This window comes from Pteronotus mesoamericanus, unplaced genomic scaffold (assembly GCF_021234165.1).
Source record: "Pteronotus mesoamericanus isolate MK-2021 breed Mesoamerican mustached bat unplaced genomic scaffold, CSHL_Meso_final contig_50, whole genome shotgun sequence".
Lineage (NCBI taxonomy): Eukaryota > Metazoa > Chordata > Mammalia > Chiroptera > Mormoopidae > Pteronotus > Pteronotus mesoamericanus.
In genome coordinates this window covers 43,972,175-43,999,404 of record NW_026555186.1, presented here as the reverse complement: position 1 = coordinate 43,999,404, position 27,230 = coordinate 43,972,175, and the positions used below count along the sequence as shown (strand labels likewise).

Sequence of the window (27,230 nt, the reverse complement as noted above, 5' to 3'; positions counted from 1 at the left end):
GTAAGCATGCCACAGGAGGAGAAAATTACAGGCCAGTGTCCCTGATGAACATAGATGGAAAAGTCTTCAACAAAATATTAGCAAACCAAATTCAACAGTATAGTAAAAGGATCATACATCATGATCAAGTGGGATTTATTCCAGGGATAAAAAATGGGTTTTAACATCTGCAAAGTAGTGTGATAAACTACATTAACAAAATGAAGGATAAAAATCATTTGATCATCTCAATAGATGCAAAAAAGGCATTTGACAAAATTCAACTTTGATTTATTTTAAGAACTCTCAACAAGGCATAGAAGGAACATTCCTCAACAAAGTAAAGACCATATATTCAATATATGACAAAGCGTACCTAACACTACACTTAACAGTGAAAAGCTGAAAGCCTTTTCTCTAAGATCAGTAATAAGGCAAGGATGCCCATTCTCACCACTTTTATTCAACATAGTTTTGGAAGTCCTATCCAGAGCAGTTAGACAAGAAAAAGAAGTAAAAGGCATCTAAAGTGGAAAGAAGGAACTAAAACTGTCATTATTTGAAGATGACATGATATATATAGAAAACCCTAAAGATGCCATTAAAAACTGTTAGAACTAATAAATGAATTTAGTAAGGATACAAAGTCAGTGTACAAAATCTGATGTATTTTTACACACTAATAATGAACTATCAGAAAGATAATTTTTAAAAAAATCCTACTTATAATTGTGTCAAAAAGAATAAAATACTTAGGAAATAAATGTAACCAAGGAGGTAGAATATACTAATTATACTATATACTAATTATAAATAAATAAGTACACAAATACATATAAACCCACAAAGAAAATATGAAATGCTATATACAAAATGTCACAGATGGTGATATATTTATGATATATATTTTAACTATAGATATATCCATATTTCTATATTTACCATACATCTCTAATTTTACTAATGTTCTAATTACATGAAAGAAATTTTTTGAGAAGCAAGTTTAAATATGTGAAGAATCCAAAAGAAAGCTGAATATTCAAGGTTTAAAAAACAGGTTGACAAGAAAAATAAAGGTGGCAGGTGTTGAGAAGTTATCTAGAGCTAGACACCAGCTAAATATTTTGCTAGTTAACTACTTGATAGAGTTGCTATGTCATCTATCAGTGGAGAAACAAAATTTTCTCCCCATATGTGATCTTTCTCTCAAGTAGAGGGCAGGTACAGGCAGAAGAGCTGGTGTTATCAGTGGTTTGGGAGAAGAGGCCACTTTCCTTTCCAACAGTTGACATTTTGGAGTAGAGTGTTGTGAACTCCCTAGGGATGGGTCAGGTCTAGAAAGGTCAGATTATGGGATTATGTGTACTTAAGAGTGTTTCATTTCCACGAAACAATAAAGATGATGCTGACGTATTTCCACAGCTGTTTGAGAGTTTTGTATTTGACTATAAAGAAAAACCTTGTACCAGGGATGTTTGGTGTTTGTTTTGTTTTTTGTTTCTTAAGGAAGATAGTGTTCTGTTCCTTCCTCAAAGAACTCGAATAAGAGAATGATGAGTGAGATTTAATTTTGAATAGTCGTATAGTATTTCACAATTTCTAAGTCTATAAAAAAGTATAATTGAAAAAAACATTTAAGTGGCTAAGTCAAAGAGCAAAGTCATAATGAAAACTTAAGTTCTAATTATTTTCTAAAGCAGAATTTGTTATTTTTCTGATGGAAAAACAAATGAATGCATATTTGAGAACTGTAAAAGTATATACAAAGATAAAGATGAATATTGAATGTCCCTAACAGTGAAAACCAGTGAAACTGGTGTGTGTGAATCAGCATTTTAACAGAATTAAATAACTATCCGAAAGATAATCAAGCAAATGCTTTGTGATAGGGATTATCCAAATACAGCAATTATGTTGTCTAAATGTAAACCATTGCCCTTTCCTTGCCAACATAGTTCCTTCTCTATTCAAAGACATGGGTTTAATGGCTTTATCAAGAGCTCAAGCATACTATTCTTAAAAGTGAATCTTTTTAGTTCTGTATTTATTACAATCATAGAGCAGTTGATATAAGAGACCTGACAGGCCCTTTTATTTACATCAGATTGGCCAATTCTCTTAGAAATCAAAACTGCTATATTTTTTTCAATTGCAGTTGACATTTAATATTATGTTATGTTTGTTTCAGGTAAACAGCATAGTGGTTAGACAATTGTATAATTTATGAAGTGATCTCCCTGATCATTCTTTCTAGTACCCACCTGGCACCATAAATAATTATTACAACATTACAACATTATTACTATATTCCCTATGCTGTACTTTACATCTCACAACTATTTGTAATTAACAATTTGTATTTTTTTGTTGTTGTTCCGTGACTTTCCCCTTCCCTTCCTTTTCACCCTGTTCCCCTCACCTCCCTCCTCTCTGGCAGCCCTCAGTTGGTTCTCTATATTTAGGAATCTGTTTCTGTTTTGTTTGTTCATTTATTTTGTTTTTTAGATTTCACATATAAGAATCATATGGTATTTGTCATTTTCTCTGACTTACTTAACTAAGCATAATACCATCTAGGTACATCCATGTTGTTTCAAATGGTAAGATTTCATTCTTTTTTATGGCTAAGTAATATTTCATCATATATATGTACCACAACTTTATTATCCACTTGTCTATTGATGAGCACTTGGGCTGCTTTGTATCTTGGCTATTTTAAATAACACTGCAGTGAACATAGGAGTACATATATATCTTTTTGAATTAGTGTTTTGTATTTGTTTGGATATATTCCTAGGTGAAACTGCAGAGTCATAAGGTTCTATTTTTAACTTTTTTGAGAAACCTCCACACTGTTTTCCACAGTAGCTGCATCAGTTTGCAGTCTCACCAACAGTGCACTAGGGTTCCCTTTTCTCCACATCCCTGCCAACATTTATAGTTTGTTTGTTTGTTTGTTTGTTTGTTTGTTTATTGATGATAGACATTCGGAGAGGTGTAAAGTGATATCTAATTGGTGTTTTAATTTGCCTTTCTCTGATGATTTGTAACATCAAGCATCTTTTCATGCATCTGTTGGTGATCTGTATACCTTCTTTGGAGAAGTCCTCTGCCCGTTTTTAAAGTGGATTGTTTGAGGGGTTTTCTGGTGTTGAGTTGTATGAATTCTTTACAAATTTTGGATATTAACACGATTTCATCAGATGTATGATCGGTAAATATGTTCTCCCATTCGGTAGGATGTCTTTTCATTTTGTTGATGGTTCCCTTTGCTGTGCAAAAACTTTTTAGCTTAATATAGTCCTATTGGTTTATTTTTATTTGTTTCCTGTGCCTGAAGAAATATATCAGAAAAAATGTTACTAAGAGCAGTGTCAGAGAGTTTACTGCCTGTGTTTTCTCTTAGGAAATCTATGCTTTTGGGTCTTGCATTTAAGTTTTTAATCCATTTTGAGTTTAGTTTTCTGTGTGAGAAACTTTCTCATAGTGTGAGAAAGTGGGTATAGTGGGTAAAATACTACAATATGAAGTATCACCAAATGTTTTGTCCTCTCCATCAGATAGTGCTAACAGTGGTTTTGAGTTTTTAATTTCTTTATTTGTTTATTTATTTATAAATAACTTATTGATTTATTTTAAAAATTTTGTTACCTATTGATTAGCTATCTATAGAGAGAGAAAGAGAAATATTGATTTGTTGTTCCATTATTTATGCATTCATTGGTTGCTCCTTATATGTGCCTTGACCAGGGATCAGACCTGCAACCTTGGCACATTGGGACAGTGCCCTAACCAACTGAGCTACCAGGCCAGGGCCTAGTTTTATTTTTTTCCATGTATCTTTCCAATTTTCCCCAGACCATTTATTGAATAGACTCTCTACCCCATTGTATAGCTTTGTATATATTGACCATATAAGCATGGGTTTATTTCTGGACTCTCTTTCTGTTCCATAGATCTATGTGTCTGTTTTCATGCTAGTACCATGCTGATTTGATCATTGTAGATAGCCTTGTAGTATAGTTTAATATCAGGTAGCATCATACCTCTAACTTTGTTTTTTGTTTTTTGTTTTTTCCTCAAGATTGCTGTGATTGTTAGAGATCTTTTGTGGTCCCGTATGAATTTTAGAATTATTTGCTCTAGTTCTATGAAAAATGCTATTGGTATTTTGATAGGGATTACATTGAATCTATAGATTGCTTTGGGTTGTATGGACATTTTAATGATGTTAATTCTTTCTGTCCATGAATATGGTATATGATTCCACTTATTTGTATTTTCTTCAACGTCTTACAGTTTTTTCAGATTTTTTGCTTCCGTAGTTAAATTTATTTCTAAGTAGTTTTATGAATTTTAAATGGGATTGTTTTCTTAACTTATCTGATAGTTCATTATTGGTATATAAAAATGCAACTAATTTCTGAATATTAATTTTGTATCCTGCAACTTTACTGAATTCATTTATCAGTTCTAGTAGATTTTTGGTGGAATCTTTATGGTCCTCTATGTATAATATCATGTCATTTGCAAATAATGACATTTCTGCTTTTCCTTTCAATTTGGATGAGTGTTACCCTTTTTCCTGTCTGATTGCTGTGACTAGGACTTCCAGTAGTATGAATAAAAGTGGGGGAAGAGGACAACCTTGTCTTGTTCCTGGTCTTAAGAAGAACACTTTTGGGTGTTCCCCATTGAGTATGATGTTAACTGTGGGATTATCATATATGTTCTTTATTATATTGAGGTATGTTTCCTCTATTCCCACTTTGCTGAGAGTTTTTATCATAAATGGGGGCTGGATCTTATTAAATGCTGTTCTGTACCTATTAATATAATCATATGATTTTCATCCATCATTTTGTTTATGTGGTATATATATCATGTTAATTGATTTGAGGATATCGAACCATCCTTGTGTCCCAGGAATAAATCCCACTTTTGATGGTGTATGGTCTTTTTAATGTATTGCTGAATTCAATTTGCTAATATTTTTTTAAGGATTTTTGCTTTTAGGTTCATCAGGGACATAGGCCTATAATTTTTTTTGTAATGTCTTTGTCTAGTTTTGGAATCAGAGTAATCCTGGCCTTGTAAAATGAGCTTGGGAGCCTTCTTTCCTCTTTAATTTTTTAGAATAGTTTGAGAAGGATTTTGTGTTAATTCTTCTTTGAATGTTTGGTAAAATTCACCTGTGAAGCCTTCTGGTACAGGACTCCTATTCATTGTAACTTTTCTGATTACTGATTTGATTTTGTTGGTAGTACTCTGTCTGTTTAGACTGCTTCTCGGTTCAGTTTTGGAATATCGAATGTCTCCAGGAATTTACCCATTTTTTCCAGATTGTCTAATTTGTTGGCATGCAATTGTTTGTAGTATTTTCTTATAATCCTTTGTTATTTCTGTGGTATCAGTAGTCACTTCTCTTTCATTCCTGATTTTATTTATTTGGGTGCTCTCTGTTTTTTCTTGATGAGTCTGGTTAAAGTTTTATCAATCTTGTACATCTTTTCAAAGAACTAAGCTGTGGTTTCATTGATCTTGTATTTTTTTAGACTCTTCATTTTCACTCTGATATTTATTATTTCCTTCTTTCAACTCACTTTGGGATTTGTTTGTTCTTTTTCTAGTTCCTTCAGGTGTAAGGTTAGATTGTTTATTTGAGATTTTTCTTGTTTCTTGAGGTAGGCCTGTATTGCTATGAATTTCACTCTTATGGCTGCTTTTGTTGTGTTCCATAGACTTTGGGTCATTGTATATTCATTTTCATTTTTCTTAAGGTATCATTTGATTTCTTCCTTGATTTTTTTTGTTCAGTAGCATGTTTTTCAGTTTTCTTCTTGTAAATGATCTTTAGTTTCATACCACTGGGGGCAGAGAAGATGTTTGATATGATTTCAGTCTTCTTAAAGTCTTTAAGACTTGTTTTGTGGCCTAATGTGTTCTGTCTTGGAAAATGTTCCATGTGTACTCCAAAAGGATGTATATTCTGCTGCTTTGGGTGAAATGCTCTAACAATATCAATTAAATCCATCTGGTCTAATGTGTCATTTAAGACCATTGTTTCTTTATTGATTTTCTGGTTGGAAGATCTATCCATTGATGTTAATGGAATATTAAATTCCCCTACTATGACTATTACTGTTGCCCTGCCCCAATATATCCCCATCCGTATTTGCTCCTATGTTAGGTACATAAATGTTTACAAGGGTTACATCCTCTTGTTGTATTGATCCCTTTATCATTATACAATATCCTTCTTTCTCTCTTACTGTAGCTTTTGTTTTGAAGTCTATTTTGTCTGATATAGGTATTCTTACCTCAGCTATTTTTTTATTTTCATCCTTTGAATTTCAGTCTGTGTATCTTTTAATTTGATGTGGATCTCTTGTACACAGCATATTAATTGGTCCTGTTTTCTTTTCCATTCAGCTAACCTATGTCTTTTTATTGAAGTGTTTAATCCTTTAGAGTGTTTATTGTTATGTGTGTAGTTATTGCCATTTTATGCATTCTGTGTTCCTTTATTTCTCTTCTTTTTCTTAAAGAAGTCCCTTTAACATTTCTTGTAATATTGGTTTGGTGGTGGTGAACTCCTTTTGCTTTCTCTTGTCTGGGATCAGAACTGCAGTTTCTAATTCAGCTCTTGGTGCACTGTGCATATCAGTAGTTTTATACATACAAAATCAGAAATAGTTTTACTTCCTTTGTACTCTTGAAGGAAATAAGTAAGTGAAAACTGAATAGAAATAAATTTTATGAAATGGACCTTACCTCAGGAATATATTTTCAGGATAGATGTTTGGAAAGAAATTTATAAAAATTAAAACACTGTAGGTTTTGCACAAGAAACACAAACTTTAAAATATTGTTTGCATTTATGAAAATTGAATGCTTTAATCACAAAGTTGTGTTTCCCGTGAGAACCTTTAATTCTATTTTCTTTGTTTCTTTGTTGTGCTGCAGCTAGTATCTGAGGCTCTCTGGGGCTCTAAAGGCACATTTTCCTTTTATGGGTAGGACACAGGGGAAGCAGTGTTCGCTACCCTTCTAGAGTAGCAGCAGGTATCTGTAATCTTTCAGCCTTCATAAACACCTGTTGTGACTTATTCATTCTTGTATCTTTTCTCTCTAAGTTTAGAACAATTAGAAATATCGCTAGTCTTTTGGTTGTTTGTTTTCCCAGATAGCTCCTTCTGTATAAGCTAACATTTAAGTTTTGACCTTGAAGGCTTCTAACCCCTTACTTTTGTAAATACCAAGGAGTCAGAATAAGCATTGTCAACTTTTGATTATCCACAGGGCACTTATTACCAGTCCTTTACCATTTGAAAATTACTTTAAAAATCAAACACATCATTATGTTAAGGAAGACATGTGTGTGCTTGAATCAAACAGGCCAAAATCATAGTGTGAACTCCCTAATATTGTCTTTACATCATCAGAGCAAACATTTTTGGACACATACCATGTGTCAGATATTTTGCCAAGTACCTTTGATGGGTTATCTTTTTAACAATCTGTTCTTTTATTCTTAAGTTATAATTGACATGTAACATTATCTTAGTTTCAGGTGTACAACATAATGATTTGATATTTGTATATATTGCATATGATCACCACAATAAGTCTAGTTAATAGTTACTGTCCATCACCATACAGAAATTGTTCTGCTTCAATCAGAGAATGACAGTGAGATGGGTTATCTTTTTAAATTTGACAAGAACCAAATGGGGTAATATCATTAACCATATTGTACTGATGAGGAAACAGGATTAAAGAGGTTAAGTTACTTGCCCAAGGTAACACAGATAGTAGGTTCTGGAGCCAAGTTTGGGAAACTAGGACGTTTGTCCCAGAGCTCATGCTCTGGCACACTGGATGCGTAGTGTGTTTGCACTGCGCTCTTTTCATCTATGTGTAAAAGAGTTCTTACTTATTTCTTCTCAAAACATTGAGAGGGCCCAACTTTGAACTGGAAATACAAAGGGATCCAAAAATAAACATTTTAAAAAGCAGAGAGAATAAGGCAGCAGAACACCATTTCCTGTCTTTGGTATTCTTCAAGTATTTAGCACTAGTTGGCATAAAAAAGGTACAAAAGAGTTCATATTTTGTAAATAGTCTTTAGTGTTTGTCATTTAAGATGTGACTAATATTTAATTAATAAAATTTTATCCTCTGGATATTGTACATCTTGTTACTATTCCCTTTTCTTAGCGTAGAGCCTTGGTTTTGCGTCTTTGGTCTCCAGAGCCTGGGGGTTTTGTGTTGTTACCATAGTGGCTGCCTTAGCAGTCCCTGTCACTTGTCATCCCTTTCCGCAACCAGAGCAGCTTTATTTGTAATATGTAGTGGGTGCCCCCATAAAATGTTTTTTAGAAATATTCTGTAGCTGTAAAGAAAGTTTGAATATTATTGATGTTGAAAAACAGAGAATTAAGATTTAATTATATACTTTAAAATCTGTATAGAAATAGGCTTCAGACTTAATAGTATTATTTAAGAAAAAAATTTTTTAATCCTCAACCGAGAACATGCTTATAGATTTTAGAGAGAGGGGAAGGAAGGGAAAGAGAGGGAGAGAGAATAATTGATGAATAGTCGATGTCAGAAAGAAATATCAATTAGTTGCCTCTCGCATGCAACACCAACTGGGGACTGAACCAGCAATGTAGGCATGTGCCCTGACCAGGAATCTAACCCACAACCTTTCAGTTTACAGGACAACACTCCAACCAACTGAGCCACACCGGCCTAGGCAACTTAATATAATTTATGTTACTGAATTTATAAGCTTTTATGGTAATATTGATTGGGTTAGGGTGAAAACATGTGTTTTGAAAAATTTAGAGCCTAGGTCACTTAGCAACTTCATCTTGAGAGTTCACATCTGTCAAGAACCAGTCTCTTCCCAGGATTTACACAGCTGTTGCTGACTGCCATGCGTCAGTTTTATTCCCACCAGCGTTTCTCCAGTGGTTCCTCCTGGCATAGAAGAAGAGCTTTCCTCAAGACTCCAAGAGAGCAAGAAAAAGAGAAGATTGGCAATGAATTTGGAAATTGACATACATATTTAATTTTTTTCCCTTGTAGAATTCAGGTTTGGGCTTGGTTTCCAAGAAACAAATCATTTTTAAAACAAAATTCTTCTTCCTACTTGACCAGAAGAATTACTAAATTGAGAATTACGTAGTGTGGTCTCTCTAAATCCTCTAAAATATAAAGTGGTTTTAAAGACACTGGATCATATTTTCAAATAGAATTTGGTGAGGCCAGAGTATTCTGTGAGTGTTTAATAAAGATACTTTTAAAAAATAAAACTTATAAATTTAAGTTTCACAAACCCAGGAAGCCACTTGGCCTAGGTTTTGGGGCTAAACATCACAAGAGAGGTCAGAAACTTTCTCAGCCTGATATTTGGACAACGCAGCGGCAACTGTGTGGGATTTTTTTTTCCCTCCTTTAATTTTGTTATTTATTTTTGCCTGCTCTAGTTTTCCACAGTCTCTGAAGTGACCTATTTCAGCTACGTCTCAAATTTTTTTAGTGTCCTTAGCATAAGGCTTCTTCTGAGTGAACTTAATCTCGTCCCAAATTTCTTCAGATGAATCCAATAAATATTTATTAAGTATTCACTGTGTTCCAAATACGTGTGAAAGTAAGACCATGGTCCATGCTCCCAAAGAACTCGCAGTGTGATGGGAAGAATGACACATAAACAGATATTTAGCATGCAGTGTAGTGAAGGTAGCAGTAGAGATGGACTGAAGAGGTTGTGAGGAGCCTGGCAAGGGACTTCTATACCCATCGCCCTGGGAAGGGAAGGCTCTGTGAGGGAAGGGCTGATGAGATGGGTCTTAAATAAAGGATAAGTTAGCACAAGCCACGACAAGAAATGGGGACATTAAATACAAGTGGAGAGTGAGGCCCAGGCCCTTCTATTGAGAAGGAACCTCATGTGTCCTATTAAGGAGCTGAGACTGTGTGATAGATATGTAGTAGGGAACCATGAAGAAATAAATTATTCTTGTGACTGATGTAGTCTGACTGGCATTTTGTGAGACTAGTTTTGGCAGCTGAACGATGAGGATGGGATCAAGAACAGGCAAAAGTGCAGGTTGAAAGACAAGTTGTCCAAGCAAAAGGTGTTATTGAGCCGAAGCAGAGGAAGGAGATGAGAACATACATTTGAGAGATAATTTTGGAAGTAAAAGCAACAGGACTTACAGTTATCTGGATGTTGAGGGGTGTTCAGTGGTATGAGAGGATAATCAAAGTTGACTCCCCGGGATGCCAGTAAGCTCAGTAACGAGATGAATGGCAGTTCGTTAACTGGGAGATAGATAGTGTGTGTGTTGGGGCAGGGGGGTAGCAGATTTAGGGGCGAGATACAATTTTTTCCATGTAAGCATTTATTCTAAGGAATAGACTTAAATTTTAGAAGGGACTGAAAAATAAAAAGCACTTTTATGATACAAGTTTCAGAACTCAATGGGAGATTTTCGCTTTTTCTGTCAAAGACTTGTGGATTAGCTCAGCCATGAAGTTTGAACAAACTAATTAGTTTCCCTCAGGTGCTCTCTCTCACTCGTCTTCTAAAAGCTACTTTGGCATTGAGATCAGTTTTGCAGTCATTTTCAAATACAGATTTTTCTATTTTCTCATGCTTCATTGTCTGTATACCTTTTCCCTGACACAGTGTCTCTAACATTTGCTGTTTGCATCTTTCCCCTGCCAATAACTGCTACCACCACCACCACCCCTTTTTTTTTTCCTGGAAATACCCAGCTACCAACCAAAAAACCCAGCCACCTGGTCTTTTCTAAATAATTTTTAGCCATGATGCTACAAAATGAGTCATAGCAAAACTCGCTTTGAAGCCCCCTTTTAGATGGTGAAACCAGCATCGGTCATTTGTGTTTCAGTGCACTTAGCTAGTATGGATTCAGTTGCATTAAGCTGCTCATTATCATAGTCAAGATATTATATACACATATACAGACACATATATGTATATATGTTTACACACACACACTCAACTCCAGTCTTTTAAGGGAAAGTAACCTTAGTATCATCCTCGATTTCTCTTTCTTTCATTCCTCACATTCAGTATATCTAGGAATCTTGCTACCTCTACCTGCAAAATGTATCCCAAGTCCCTCCACTTCTCATTCCCTGGTCTAAGCCTTCATTTCACTACTGCATTTCTGTGTAGATATGCCACAATGACGGGGATCTTTGGTAGTTTTATTTATTTATGTATCACAGAAACTACAACAGTGCCTGACATAGTAGGCACTCAGTTAATATTTATGGAATAAATGAATTAAATGAACAAATCCATCAATCAATGTCATCTTGCTAGACACATTAAGAAGGCTGATTTCATATTAAGGGAACCAAAAATTACTTGGGGCAGTGTGTTTGGTTTTTTTGTTTCAGTTGTATAGTAACTTGGGTGTATTTGACTGTTAAAAATTAGCACTTTATTTCCATAGACGTTATTGCTTATTCATAACCAATTAAAATTAGTTTTGAAATGTTGCCGATAGTGATTTCCCCAAAATGGCCATACCTTTAAAAGGATACACTAGAGATACAAATGCAATTCTTAAATGATTTTTTAAATAAGACCATATCCCGCAGAAGTAACAGAACCAAGAAAGCTCAGTATTGGCTTACTCTGTCCTTTCATCAAGAATTTTTTAAGAAATTGTAATAACTGGGTCTAGAAGTTATGTGAAGAATAATGGGGAAAGATATTCTACTTTACTTTTGTCCTTAATATATGTCTTGCTGAAGGGGAAGAATGCAAGGAAATAAACGGACTTAGTTTTTCCTGAATTATAATTATTAATTGCTACACAGCTTGAAATTTTTTGATAATTGCCAATACTTCTCTTTGTGTTAGAAAGTTTAACATTTTGCACTATTTGCCTCGGTAAAGTTATCATGTGGAAGTTTCCAGGTGTTTTTAGTATGTGTGCGACCTTCTCTACCCCTGTCATTCCCTGTCAGTGGGAGTATTTAGTTCTTACTGATTTCTCTAATATTACCTAAATTTTGCTATTGCCAGTGAAAGATACCCTCCCTTCCCTACTCTCCCACACCCACTCCAGCACTGGTTTCCACATCTGGGCTTCTGAGAGCCTTTTTTTTCCCTTTCCTAAACCCATAATGTTAGGCTTAAGTTAGAACTGCAGCTCTAGTTTGAAAAATAGGACTTGTGGCTTTCAGGTTGAGGTTTCTATTTTCTGTTCTGATTCTAGATTTTTTATGCTGTCCCTAACCTCTGAAACCTGAACAGTACATGCAAATGCATTTCTCCAGCTAAACTGAATTTTCTAGATTGCTAGGAAATGATAGAATCATAAAGAGCCCAAAAAGGATTTGAGAACAAGGAATTCTAACATTGCAGGGGTGTCCAACCTTTTGGTGTCTCTGGGCCACACTGGAAGAAGGAGAGTTGCCTTGGGCCACACATTAAATACATTGTGACACGTAATCACAAAAAAAATTTCATAATGTTTAAGTGAATTTATGATATTAAAATAATAGATATATATTAGTCAAATAACATTAAGAGCCACCTGGCCTCCTAAGATACCAGAGGAGGTGGGTTTTGAGGTCATACAAATTGGAAAACTACTATTTAATACCAACGGACCTAGAGCAAAGAAAGTTGTTTTGTTTAACCAAGCATTTACCAAACTTATTTGAAAATAAAACCCCTTTTTCGTATGAGAAAACTTTTCAACATGCTTTGAAAATATTGGTGGAAAGAAAGCGGACACTTTAGTTGTTCTAGTCCTGGCTCAGGCGTTAAGCAACATCGTCATTCACTCAGCAAACACTTAAGGAGTGGCTACCTTTTGCCACACACCATTGGAGGCACTGGTAATATATACAGGGAACAAACCAGCCAAAAGCCTCTGTCTTCCCAAGGATTATCTTACATCAGGGAAGAAAGACAATAAACAAAATCTGTGAATAGTATATTCACTAAGTGCTCCTGACAAACGTAGAGCAGAGCAAGGGGGCTGGGAGTACTGGAGTTGCAATTTTAAATAGATTCGTAAGCTGAGCCTCTCTCTGTCCCTTTTCTATAAAATGAAGAAATTGGACTAGATGATCTCAAAGGCCCTGTCAGCACTGTGGGTCTGCGTTAAAGACCAATCATTATCACGTCAAGCGTGGTACTGCTGGGTCACCAGCTCATCTCATTGAGTGTTTACAGTCACCCTGGCAGAAAAGATTCGATATTAAAACTCATAGAATTACTATCCAAGAAAAGCTTCTGTAAGTTTAAATCATTTGTAATACCCATAAGAGAATAAAGCATTTATTTTAAATAATGTAAAAAAACCAACCAACAAACAAAAAAGCCTTGATAGTTAGTCTTGTATTTAATCTGGTGTGTTACCTCAACCCAATACTGAGTATAAAGTATTAAACTAAAGGTTAAGGAACCACTGCAGTAAAAGTACCAATGGCTTTTAAGCAGACGTTAGCACGCCTGTGTGAGAAATTTGCAGAGTGTGCACATTGCATTTCTGCCCTACATCCTTGTGTAAATAGGAGATCCTTGACTTGATGTTGAAATGACCTTTCAGACAGTATTCCATTGCCACATGCCTAAGCTTGTATCTTAGAATAATTAGAAGCTTTGACTTACAAATCTTGGTATACAGTGTTTATGTTAATTATAAATGTCTGAAAGTTTCCTGAAACATTTTCTTCATAGCTTTTTATCAAAGACAGACTGGAGTTTGGAAGGAAGGTTGTGGATTCTGGTCCTAAATCTTTGATTTTCAATCTTTCATTTTTGGAATAAAATTTAAAATCTACTTTTCTAGTTGCCCTGAACAGGATGGTACATTTTTTATATTCTTCTTCTTGAGTAAGAAGCTGTTTGGAATCATAGTCTTTGATACTTTTAAAATATTTCATTCTTAAGGCATTTAGCTAAAAATTTGAAGTAGACCATGGACCCCTAAATATAAAGGTATTCTCACTGATCTATAGAAAAAAATTAAAATTGAGAAGTTCCTATCATGCAAGGATACTCTTCCAAGATTGCTTCCAAATGGGACCTCAGAATTCCTTTTCCAATATTGGCTAGCCCGGTCCCTAGAAGTGGACTCGATGCCCTCCAATAACAGTCATTTCATATTTACCTTCCTTTCATAGTTCATAAATTCAGAGGCCAGTTTATAAGAAAATGTGACCATTCTGGAAGAAAGGGCTGACTCCTATTTCACTGTCTAGACAAGCTATGGAATAGCTTGTCCTGTATGTCAGAGAGATGAGTGATGAGTATTCTCAAGTTTCTCTCCTGTCTAGTCTCTGAGATGACTCATTTGTCCCCCTTGATTAGACAAGGTCTCAGATCCCACCTTATCTGTGACCTTCAGCGGTCCCACAGGCTCTGATCCATCCTGAGGTCCCCTTGGTTTATTTCTGAAGCCTCCTTTCCCTCCACCCCACCCCATTGCCTGCCCTAATTGTTATGCACAACCTGCTCTTTCCCCAAGTCTGTCTCTTGCTGTACTGGCCATGGGGTCAATTTGTTATGCAGACTTACCAGCTATCAACATCCATTTATACATCCATTTCATTCTTAAGAGTAAATTTAGATATTGATACAAATAAAATTTTTATCTAACTTGTACCATCTTCAGGATATTAGGTATACTACATCTATAGACCATGCAGTTTAATTTAAGCTTTTGAAATTTTAAAGATATAAAGATCACTTGGTGACATCTTGCTCTCAGATCTTTTCCAAGCAAAGCCTGAGATTAGGTCAGTCTATACGATCTGCATTGCTGCTGCTCTGTAAACCACTGACGAAAGCCACATAGAAACATGTTCCCTCATCATTCTTCAACCTCCAACATCAACCCCACTCCCACACCTGGAAAAAATGCAAGATTCACTCTCGGGTCCCAAAGTGAGTATGATTTGCCCTGAGGACTTCCCCTGGCTCCAGGCACACACCACTCACACACACATACCCCAAAGTGAGAGAGTGGGTAGGAGAGATTGTTGAGAAGTTCAGCTGTCATTCTCCATCATACTATCTTTCTTCCACAGAACTGAGGACAAAGATTGCTTGTCACTGATAGTTAGCAGCCTGAGAACTTTATTAACATGTGTGGTATATGTAAGAATAAAGAGAAATGGTAGGGATTACAAGCACTCTCCAGATAAGTGTTACTGTTTGTGTTTGTTTGTTTGTTTGTTTTAAATTAAAACTACACTAATTCTTTTTAAATTATTATTGCCAATGACGGTTTTGGAACTTACTAGGAGAATAGAATTCCTAGAGACTAGCTACAAAGATTTGTTTTCTTTATCCTGAAGTGATCCTTCCTCGTTTCCAGAGTTCATTCATAGTAAATTAGTATTTTTTCAAGTCTATAAATATCTATCTATGTATCTGCCTATGTGTATAGAAAGAGAGAGAGAAGACATTCCAAAAGAAGTACTTTTTTATAACTCCTTTTACTCCATTTGCTTATTGTTGGCTTTGTAATGTTTAGGAGAGGTTGCAGAAATCAATTTGTAGTAGGTATCCCCTCTTCACATTCTCTCAGTGGCTCAATATACTGTAAATATGGCTCATGCACACTTATTTACTTTCAGTGTCTTGTGATTGGAAGTTAAAAAACTGGATTGTGTTTTAATAAGTTAAAGTGGTTCCTTTTTTTTTTTTTTTGGAAATAAAATGGATACTTTTATTTCTTTAAATATACCATTTCCCCCTCCACTTCCTTATTAATTTTCAGAAGTCAGTGAAGTCAGAATTCTCTGACTTCTCTTCTAAGGGACTGACTGACTTCTATTTCTAATCCACACTTTTTCAACCTCAGCCCAACCGACATTCTTTGTTGTGTGGGCTGTCCTGATGTATATTTAAAGGCAGAATAAATTAAGACTTGTACACAAAGTTCCAGCATTTTAGAACTAGGGGAAATAAAAGTAACTTTAGGGACCCCAAAAGATACAATTTATAGAGTAAATAATAAATGTAGAAGTTCATTACTCTAGGAGTAGAAGCTAATTTGAAATTAAGTCAAAGGTAGTTTAAATTCATGGATGATGAAGCTCTGTGGAATATTATCCAATATTCAACATCTTTGGTGAAATTTCGTCTTTCGAAGCTCTACATTATTCTTCTGAATCTCCTTTGAAAAGATGTTTTTATTTGACTTATTATTCATTCTCTTAACAAATATTTATTTCATGTCCACTATGTGCCATATACTGCAAATTGTCCCCTTTCTTACCGTTCTTTGCTTTTTCAGGGATGGGGTGTGTTTTGGAACTGGTGGCTCCAATTACTTTTCTGAAGGTCCAATGTTTGAAGTCAGAGTTGCAAGATGCCCTGTAGGGCCAAGCAGAGGTCATACATGCTCATGTTTACTAACGCATGAGCACCACACGCAGCAGCCAGTTAACTCTGAGTCTTAATCTTCCAGCCATGGGAAGGACAGATTCGGAGGAGAAGAATGAGAATTATAAAACACTTTCCCCTCCCTACCTGTCTACCAAATTGCTAAGACGGTGTATATTTGGGGGCTGGAGAGCAGGATATCATATTTTACATTCGTGCCAACAAATCCTCTTTGTAATTATCACCATGGTGCCCCCTGAAGACCCAAGGGAAGAAAGATCTCAGGAACTGGAAAGGGTGGAGCAGTTCAAAGACGGTGAGGAGGCTCCAGTTCAGTTTTTCACAGATGTTTATTGAGCTTCCACCATGTGCCAGGAATATGTGCCCAGGGCAGGGGCTCAGTCATCTAGAGCCACACTGTCCCTTCACTCATGGGGTTTTCCATCTGGTAGAGAAATCAGTCTTTGAGCAAGAACATAGAAAACATACGCCTGTCCCACAGAGTTCCCTGGGGCTCAGCCCTGGAGTGCCCTGCGGAATCATTTCTGTAGGCCTCTCACCCTGTTTTGTAAACATAAGGATGTATACTGGGATTTCATTTCAGTGTGAGTGTAATTATAGCATTCACCTTATGCTGCTAGTTTTTCTTCAAAAATATTATTCAAAGTAGCAAGATTTAAAATACGTACATAATAAGAGAACAAAAGATTGGGATATGGATTCTATCTTAGATAGCATTTAAATATATACAAGCTATTCAGCAGGGGTCCTGTCAGCCAGACAGACCCTGTAGAGCTCAAAAGAGGACAAACTTTTTGGCCAGTTCACTAAGAACTCTCATGGGAACTGTAATCATTTGCTCATTTGCAATGAAGAGGGTTCCTCTCATAAACCGCTGAGGAGAAGTGAAGGCTGGCACTTAAGGGTAAAAGGTGGAGAGGAGAATGTAGTGAGTTGTAAGCACACTTGCTAGATTCCTTGAATGATTTGGTAAAATAAATGCTATAAATTTAAATGCACAATAGGGTATAAAAATGAACATGATTTGAAAAACTGTAAGTCAGCCATCAGATCAGTTTATGGAAAATTTATAATTTGAGATGTTTTTCTCTTCTTCTCCCTTTTTAGCTTGTCAAAATTCCCAAAAATGATCCCCTCAATGAAGTGCATACATTTAACTTCTATTTGTCGAATGTGGGTAAAGACAACCCTCAGGGCAGCTTCGACTGCATCCAGCAGCGGTTCTCCAGGTCAGTACATTTCAAGGTATACCAGAGGGAAAATGATTTTTCTTTGAGGGTTTTTAAAAATTAAACAATAAAATACATAGTAGTCATTTATAAGTATTTATTTAATTGAATGGCAAAGCTTATTTATTTATCTGAGAAATATTGAGTGTCTACTCTGTGCTAGAAATTATGTTTATCACCTTGGAATACAATAAAAAAAAATTTAACATTCTTGCTCTCGAGGGATTTTTAAAGTACAGATTTTCTTTCCTATGAAACATGGTTTGTTTGCTTGTTTTCATTAAAGACAAGTGTGGGGATTTTTAAAAAGTTTTTATTCATGGTGTACACTCAAAACTAGCATTCAAGGACAAAGGAGGAAACAAATCCTATCTATATTATATATTCCCTTTCTTCCCTGTGTAAACCTTGTTTTAAGGTAGATTTTTAAAAATCGTCATTCTCCAGCAAAATGGAAATTAGAAATTAACCTAGTATAGCAGTCATTTCTGATTTTTTTTTTTTAAGGAGGAAGACAAGAATACACACCCACATCCTGGGGTACCATGGAACTCTTATCTTACTTAGATTCTCTGTAAACAATAAGCTACTTGTTTCATTCTTCTTTGCTGTGGTTGTTTCTGATTAAAGAATGGACCCCTTGAGTGGGGGGAGTTTGTTCTGCCTGTGGATAAAGACAAGGCCTTAGAACCCCCAGCCTTCAGGGGGATACTGATATTGGCCCAAAGTGCCCTGGGCCACCCATCCCCATCTCTGCTCTGTGCTGTACTTGAAACTTTGTAAGTGCCTGCTGTGCATGGGAGAAAGACAAAAGGGCGGCTGTGTTTCAAGGGAGCACAGTAGGCAGAGATATAAAATAAGACATCACTGAAAGAGTTCTAAATTTCTCCTCTTATTTAAGGTGGCTAACTTTTAATCTGCCTTTTCCCCTGAGTATGTTAATTTTGCTTTCTAAAATTTGCCTGCCTTTGAACTTACATTTTTGGTATAAATTGCATATGTTATAGATGATATAGACCTTTCTGCAGTATTCACTGATAGCATCTGGCTACATGTGGCTATTTACATCTCAATAAAAATGAAATAAAATTAAAAATTCACCTCTTCACTCACTAGCCACACATTGCAGGCTCCATAGCCACATGTCTAGTTGCTATCATAGTAGACAGCACAGATACTAATTTTCACCATTGCAGAAAGTTCTGTTGGACAGTATTGCAATCAATTATAGAATTAACAAGTGTAGCAATCCTTGGTAATTGTTTAGTTCAACCCCATCTTTCCACAGGTGACTTACCCACAGTTACATAGCTGGTTAGTTAGTGAATAAGCTGAATGAGAACTGAGTTCTCCTAACTTTCAGTCCAGCATTCATTATATACCACAGGGCACACTGATCTCTAATTGTGGTACATTCACCTGGAATGCTTGTCTTTACAGAGTTTTTTGATTATAGTGATATCATTTTGACATCAAATTGAACTATGGTCCCATTAAGAATTTTATTAAGGAACTTAATTCCCTCTTCAAAACCAGTCATATCATCATAAGTGATATGGTTTCTCCCTTTCATCACAAATAATACCCTATGTGTTTATTTTGACCCTGCTTGCTTGGAGAAGGATTTAAGGTCACTCCAAAAAAAAAAAAACACACACACACACAAGAAACTATACATGACGAAGCAAGATAAAACAAATAATTATTGTGAGAAAATTAGGGCAAACCGAAGAGTGCTTTATAAAAAGTATAATCTCAGGTGCTATATGAAATGGCATGGTATGGCGGTAAATTGAAATTTGCCCTGAAAAACAAAAGCACTCAAACTTCAGTGCTCAACCTGGCAAGCAGACCTTCTCATAATCTGTATCTATCTTTCCTATTTGATTGAATTTTTATTTTCCCCATGGATTCTGTCTCTCATGCAGTTGTGCAAGCTCTTCCTCAAAGGCAGGGGCTTCCTTATGCCCTTTTTCTAGTCTAACAATGCTGGGGGAACGCATATTAATTGTTAAATAAATGGGTGTTCAAAAATTACATATTAATTAGCCTCCTTTCTTATCTTTCTTTTAAAATCTCCTTAAGCTACACTTTTATGTAAAATGGAGGAAATCCCAAAGTCAAAATTACCTTTCAAAAATTCCTTAAATCTGCCCATTCTCAGACCTAGTGAAAATACGTAGTTTGGGGCTTACAGCCCTGTAGAGTATTGCACACTCAGGCATGCGAAAACAGTGAGCTAGGACAGAGAAAGACTATAGGAATGCGTATACCCATATATCCAAGTATTTAAACTTTGAAGGTAACTCAGTTGAAAAGGGATGAGTGAAGAAGTCTAGAGAGTACCATCTTGCCTGCAGGGTTTAACTGTTTAGTTTTCATGTAAAGATGTATTCCTTGATCTTGAATTGTGTAAACTATAACTTCATTGTGATTGGCAACAGGTTGAGCTTATTCTCGCTGTGGAAATTACTTAGTAAGTGCACGTGTTGAAATTTGAACTTCCTGCCACCAGACCCTCCATACTGCAATCGTTTTTTTTCCTCTACTGCAATTTTCTATTCCTATTCTTCCTTCTCCATCCCAATTCCCCTGAGAGTTAAACCCCACCCTTCCTTCTTCCTTCCCCGCCTTTTACCGGTTTTTCAGCATTCATACATGCTCAGATGAGTGTCATTTAAAAAAGAAAATAAAGACAATTTCCTTTGCAGTCACTTCTGGAGCCAAAACCTGGCTTCAGTCCCCACCATTACACTGAAACTGCTCCCCGATGGGGGCCTTGACCTCCTTGCCCTGAGTCCATCGAATGGTATTAGTTTCTTCTTAAGATATATTTGTTGCCAGCATTTCACACTATTGACCACTCTCTGACTCTTGAAGCATTCTGTTCCAGTGGCTCCTATGCTGCCTGTCTGGCTGTGCCTGTTCAGTCTCATGCAGTCTTCTTATCTTCCTATTGTTCATTTTAAATATTAGTGTTCTTCACAATTGGCTCCCTCCCGAGATGTCTCCTCATTTCTTCAAAGTCACTGTGTCCAACACTGACCTTATTTTCTCTCTTCCATCCCTACCACGTTGTCTCAATAAATGGCAGCCGCACGCACCTGGTAACCTGGGCATGATCTTTAACTTCTGTCCCTTGCCCTCTCCTCCTATGGCTAATGACTGAACAAATCCTATCAATTCTGCCTCATCACTGTCTCTGGAACCTGTTAATTATTCTGCATTCACACCGCCCTACACTGTTTCAAGTCCTCACTTCTTGCCTGTAATTCTTCAGTAGCCTCCTAACTGCTCTCCTGCTTTCCCTCTTGTGCCCCGTCCCTCCCAATTTGTCCTTTCTCCAGATTGATCTGTCTACAATATAAATGAGATATTTTCTCTCCCCTATTTTCAGCCCCAGTTATTCTTGGGATAAAGTCCAAAATCCATGCCATGACCTCCAAAGTCCTGTGTATTATACTTCTCCTGTGCTATTCAGCCTCATCTCCAATTGTCCTTTATATTCTCTTTAACTTAACTGAAAAACTCCTCCTTGCTCCCCAAAGCATGCACAGGTTGGTTGTCCTCCTAGAGCACTTCTGTCCGTCCCCCTTGTCTAGTCATCCCTCTAGAGCACTCGGGCATGATTTCTTCTAGGAAACTTTTGCCTCTCTCACAAGTCCAGGTGAAGTACTTTCCTGGGTGTTCCTTGCCCCTGGCGTTTGTCACATTATGTTGTAATTTCCAGTTTGTTCATCCTTATCACCCATTAGATGGAGAGCTCCTTGAAGGAGGGACTGCATCTAACTCAGTTCTTGTCACAGCCTGTGACACATTGCCAGGCTTGTAGTCCCTGCCCAATAAATATTTATGAGATGAACGAACTGATTTTTTAAAATAGTATTTGTACAGTTATTTACAATATATAAAAATTTTACAAACCTTATTTCTTAGCATCATTACAAAGCTATTTCCTATTAAGTTTGGAAAGAGTATCAGAGCTGTAGTGGCATTTTCATTACTTTTATAGTCTAATCTGTTTTAAAGCCATAGTAATTTCTTTTTAAAATATCAGTGTAACTGTTACTATGATCACCTAATATTAGCATAATACTTCAAAACTGAGCTATCTTCTGGGCCAGTATTAAGTTAATATCCATGATTATTTAAATAAAAGTTTTTTAAAAATATTCCTGCCAAAATCTCTTGTCCAATATTCTCTTGAATATTTGCTATATAAATAGGTCATCTTATACAGAGATTTAACAAAGTGGTAAATATAAATTATACAAATATTTAGGATCATTGGGCTATTAAAATAAGCTTTAATGTTTGGCAATATTCTAGCTATCAAATGAATATCTTATTAAAAATAAAAAGAATTGTGGTATGTCTGTTTTATCTAGTCAGTTCTAAAACATGCATATTATTGTTCCACTAAAAGTAAACTTTTAACATTTCTCATATTGGTGGTAGCTAATTCTTAAAAATAGTTAGCTGTTAAATAAAAGAACTATACTGCCCATCAGGATTCTGGTATTCACTCCAAATGCTGATTTTTTTCAAAATTTCATGGATTTGGTCTTTGAGAGCTCTCTTCATTTATTCACTTCCACAATATTGGGGAGGTGGGGGAGGAATGTGACATGAAGAGAGAAAATCAAATATTTTAAATAATATTTACATTTAAAAATTACTACTATTAGTTATTTTAGGATTTCAAAGTTATTTGGGTTGCTGAAATTTGGATTGTACAATTCTTGCTTGCACTTCTTTGTGCAAAATGGGGGGCATCTCTATTAAAGCCATTGTCTTACTTGACAGCTCTGGAGCCTCCCAGCTCAATTGCCTGGGATTTATACAAGATAAAATTACAGTGTGTGCAACAAATGACTCGTATCAGATGACACGAGAAAGAATGACCCAGGCAGAGGAGGAATCCCGCAACCGAAGCACAAAAGTTATCAAGCCTGGTGGACCATATGTAGGTTTGTATTGATATCTTTCTTCTTGCTGATTGATTGGAATAATTCAAGATCACTGTAGGTAAATACTGGTAATTTTAACTTCATGAAAATACAAAGATTAGTTTTCAGAACATTTTGGATTACATATTAAAAGGTCATATGTTCTCTTCAGACTGCTGGTTAACTGAAGAACAGATTTAAAGCGTTTATTTCGTTCATGAATCTGAATCCTGTGTTGGCTATTTGTTATTATTTACAATATTGGGATCTGGTCAAGTTTTTTTACTGTGTGGTGTTGTAAAAATGGTACCATTGTGTGTTCTTTGTCATTGGATGAGTAATTTCAATGGTGGATGGTATGGTTTCTGTTTTGCACTTTGGCCAGGTTGATCTTTCAAAAAAACCTATTAGTAGGATTTATGAGTTGAAAACCTTATTGTCGCAGCTTTTACTTACATGTTCAGAGGGTCTTTGCACAACAGTGAATTTTTATTACAAAAGTGTAAGCTGTGCTTATCGCAAGCATTAGGGCGATGCCTCCTTCGTTTCTCAATTGTGATGTCATTTATGGATCCTCATCCTCATCCATTAATTAAGAGCCTGCCCCACTTCCATTATGTTTATCATCAGCTCACTCAAATATCCATCATATTGAAGGGAAGGAAGACCCAGCCAGCAAGATGAATCTCTCCTTTGTGAGCCATGACCCTAACAACTGTAAAGAGTTCATCCACAGTGACTATCAGAAGTATTAAAGGGAATTATCAAGAGTGAGAATGAGCTCCTCGAAGCCTTGCTCAGTTTAGTAACACAAGTCACTGAATAGTAAATGATGAAAAGATACTAGTTTGGAAATATGAATGCTCACAAAGAACCAAATCCCTTAATCAGTATTTTCCCATGGTTTGGTAGAATTCTGCTTCTGTATTTTCCCTTGCTGACCCAGCTACAGTACATTTGGCTGTGAGAAGCTCCACTAGTATCTCTAATAAGTATTTCTTTGGAACACAGCCAGTGCTCCTGGGACCCGGTGCTTAGCTTAGATACATTTAGTTTGGTTTAACAACAATTCATGACCTCCCCAGGTATCTATACCCACTGGGGCCCAGTTCCCTGCCCAGTAAGTTGGCAGCAATGAGATTTTTCACCTTCCCTTTCCTGCTGAGTGAGGTAGCAACTTCCCTCCTTCTTTCTTTTCCTTTATCTTCACAAGTAACTTCATTAACTTCCTGTGCTAGTAGGCTAAATCTCACATTATTTTTGAAATGCACAAGATCTATTGTACTTTAGTTTAAGTGCAAGCTATGAATTTGCTGTCCCTGTTGCTTTGAAAGTATTTTTATTCTGTACAACACCACCATTTTATAAATAGTGAGACAAGTTGGTGTGTTTGACAAAGAAATAGAAGACTCAAGCCATCAAAATGATTTTTTTCTCCCAATATAACTAGCTGAAAACCCTTATCTTGATTTATTCCAAAGCTTGAAAATCAGCGATGATTACTGTATCTTTCCACTGAATGATCCTTGGGTGTCCCCTATGTTAATGTGTTTTTATTTGTTTTGATAGGGTCAGGCACAGTTCATTTGCAGCTTATACAACAGGCTTTTCAACACCCAGAATCTGTAGACCATATACTTCCTAATGGGATGGGAATTTTGTAATTTGCAGGGTTTCTTATAGGCACTACAAATAATTTATGTACATTTTTGGGAGTGACCCACATGACATTTGAGGCTATCTAAGTCTTACTCTGAACTAACACACCTCTGCCGTTTGGAAGCGCCCCTGCAAAGATCTCTGCCTCCCCAAGCCCTCTGTTTAGTCTGTTCCTCGGTGCTGTGTCCTCGGTGCCCCAGCCACTCACCATCACAGCGCAGCATTTCTTTTCTGGTCTTAAATCTTGTCATTAACCTCCTCAGCCTTTTATTCTCTGGTCAAATAACCCCCAGCTCCTTTTAACTTTTCTTAATATGGCCTGTACCCCAACCCTTTAATTATTTTTATTGCTCTCCTCTGTGCTGCCTCCAGTTCTTCACCTCAAAGTTCAAAACTGGACACGCTCTTCTTAAGAAAAGTCTCATCAGTTCTGAATAGAGGGGAGAAAAAGACTAGTATCTAGATTGACGTTTTGGTTGTTTTAGATTTTTTACTGTTCCTTATTATGGCATGTTTTGATTTTTTTTTCTTTTAATTTTATCCATTGTCAGTCCTTTACCATATTTCTTTCCTTCTAGATAGCTCAATCTTCCCACATTTTTCAGTATCTCAAAACTATCTGACTCATTCAGTTCTTTAAAATGCAGTCAGTCCCCCTTCAGTACTACTAGGCAACACTTAACTGAGTGCTTGTGATGTACAAGGCACTGGTTAGCATTTTACGTCACAGTCACCCCATGACATAGGTTATAATTATTTCTCCTTTTACATATCAAGTTGTTGGTGTTAGCAAATAGCAAATGAAATGGGTTTGGCCTCACTAACAAGTTGTATTATTTTCTGTAATTCATTATTGAATACGTCACATAAAACGATACCAAAAGCTCACCTATGCCAGCTTAGAGGTACCTGCAGAATAAGATTTCTTTCAACAGCATCAGCCTAGGTAGAAGACAAATGGGAATAATGCTAGTCCCATTGCAGGGCTATGGGGGCATAGTGCCAGGACAGGCCAAGTTTAAGGGGATGAAGACTATGTTCCTAGGCATCACCTGGCCTAGCCACCCAAGAATATGAGCATCTGAAAGCCACTTGTGTGCCGAAAAGAACCAAAACCTATTTTGCCTGGAAAAGAGCAGGAGAGCCTTTTACCTAGAAAACATTATTTCTTCAGTAATATTTCCACTTCTGGTCATGGCATTTATATCAGTGATAAGCACTGTTGTGTTATAATCTTTCAGTTCATTAAAAAAAAGAAAAGAAAAAAATCACTAGTCACCATTGCTTCAGGTTTACTAGTATCTTAAGTCTTCTCACTGACTCCTACCGAAATTCTGGAGTTGTATGGAATTAGAAATTTGCACATGCTAATATTTATTCAGGTATAGAAAACAACCCAACCAGTCTAATTTCTCCATTTCTGTTCCCGGTTTTCCCAACTTCTGTCCCATCTTCCTTATTTCTGATGAGGTAGTGCATGTTTGAGCCTTGGACAAATCATTTAACATCTGTAGACCTTAATTTTCTCAAATTAAATAAGGGATATTTGAACTAGATAACATCTAAGGTTCTATGTAGTTTTAACATTTTGTGTCTGTTGTGTATATATCTGTATTTTGATAGTAAATCTTTTGAAAAGTGATCATAAATGCGCAGTGGCGCAGATGGATCCTGCCACAGTGGATCAGGTATTTAACCACGACAGCCACACCATCATGAGTCCTGCCAGCGTTTTTAAAGCCTTGGGTCAGTGTCAGTGTTGCCAGGGCTTTGGGTTGGTTTCCACAGAACAGGAAAACAGCTGCGGGAGATGGCTACAATTCTGCTCTCTTTCTGATGTACTGTTTCAAGATTCGTTTTCAGATTTACCCAGAGCCGCTATACGAAGGGAGAGATACTTCTACCATCTCATAAATGGAGAAGCTAGAAGAGGGCTCCTTGTTATGAAACAACGGTTTAGCTGTAGTCCCAGATTACCCAACCCTGTCGGACCTGCTGCTACTGTTTATATAGGGAGCCCTGGGAATTGATTAGCAGTTGCATCTGGGGAGGGAATTAGGTTCTCCCATAGGCTTTATTAAAAGGGCCTTTCTGAGACAAATGCAAAAAAATAAAAATAAAGCCTTTCCTCTGCCCACTTCGAACCTGACATTTTCCTGCTTTACTTTTTTGTTTTTCTTTAGCATGCAAACTCTTTAACTACCTATAGCACTGATGTTCTCTTCATCTGTAGGCTCTCTAACCTTAACCTGCCTGGTTCAATGGGCACAAATTGATGGGGAGTCTGTGAGCAAGTAATCTTTGCGTAAAACTCAGTGACCCAAGTGTGGCTAGATTGTTCTTTCAGTATGTGAAAGAAATGGATTACCCCACGGATGGCTTTTTAAAAGAAAAATAAGGTAAAGGTGAAGTGAGTATATTCGGGGTAGGAGATTCGTGGACTGATAGATAGATGACAGTCTAGCAGTAGGCCCCACATGCCTCGAAACTGTCATGTCCTGGACCGGATTCTAATTTCTTGTCAAATGTCATACTGACACCCCTCTTGAGGGCAAGTGAGCCTCCCTTATTTGTCTGCTCTGTGTCTCCTTCAGAGAGAGGTGGGGCTCTCCGGAGACTGAGGATCAGAGGTGGGTCAGACGTACAGAAGAGGTAGGGTGGCCCAGAGCACAATGGTACCACTGTCACTTGTGTTTTTATTTTTGTTTGCCTTCCTTGCTGGCTTGAATTCATCCTAAATGACCAGTCATGGTGCGTTGAGCTTAGCTAAACATTCTCTGCCCATCTCCCTCCCTAGAGAGTTGGAGTAGAGGTACCCCACAGTAACCTTGTTTGGGGAAGAGTGAGTTAAGAGCAAGTTAAACAGGTTTTAAGGGGAAGGGAGTGTGGAATTTATAGCATTTCCTAAACTTTTTTGATCCCAATCCTTTTTATTTTTACTTTTTTCCCAAGTCCCTAATAAAAATTCAAAAAATAGTGCTCTTTGTTAAC

At 36.6% G+C, this 27,230-nt stretch overlaps 1 protein-coding gene across 1 annotated transcript in view; it reads left to right on the top strand.

The window, feature by feature from the left end:
• ELL2 (elongation factor for RNA polymerase II 2) overlaps positions 1-27,230 on the top strand; it is a 77,188-nt gene that overhangs the window by 29,301 nt on the left and 20,657 nt on the right. The window contains exons 3-4 of the mRNA XM_054578618.1: positions 17,510-17,631; positions 22,438-22,601. Coding sequence (XP_054434593.1) covers positions 17,510-17,631; positions 22,438-22,601 — 286 coding nt within the window. The remainder of the gene's footprint in view (positions 1-17,509; positions 17,632-22,437; positions 22,602-27,230) is intronic.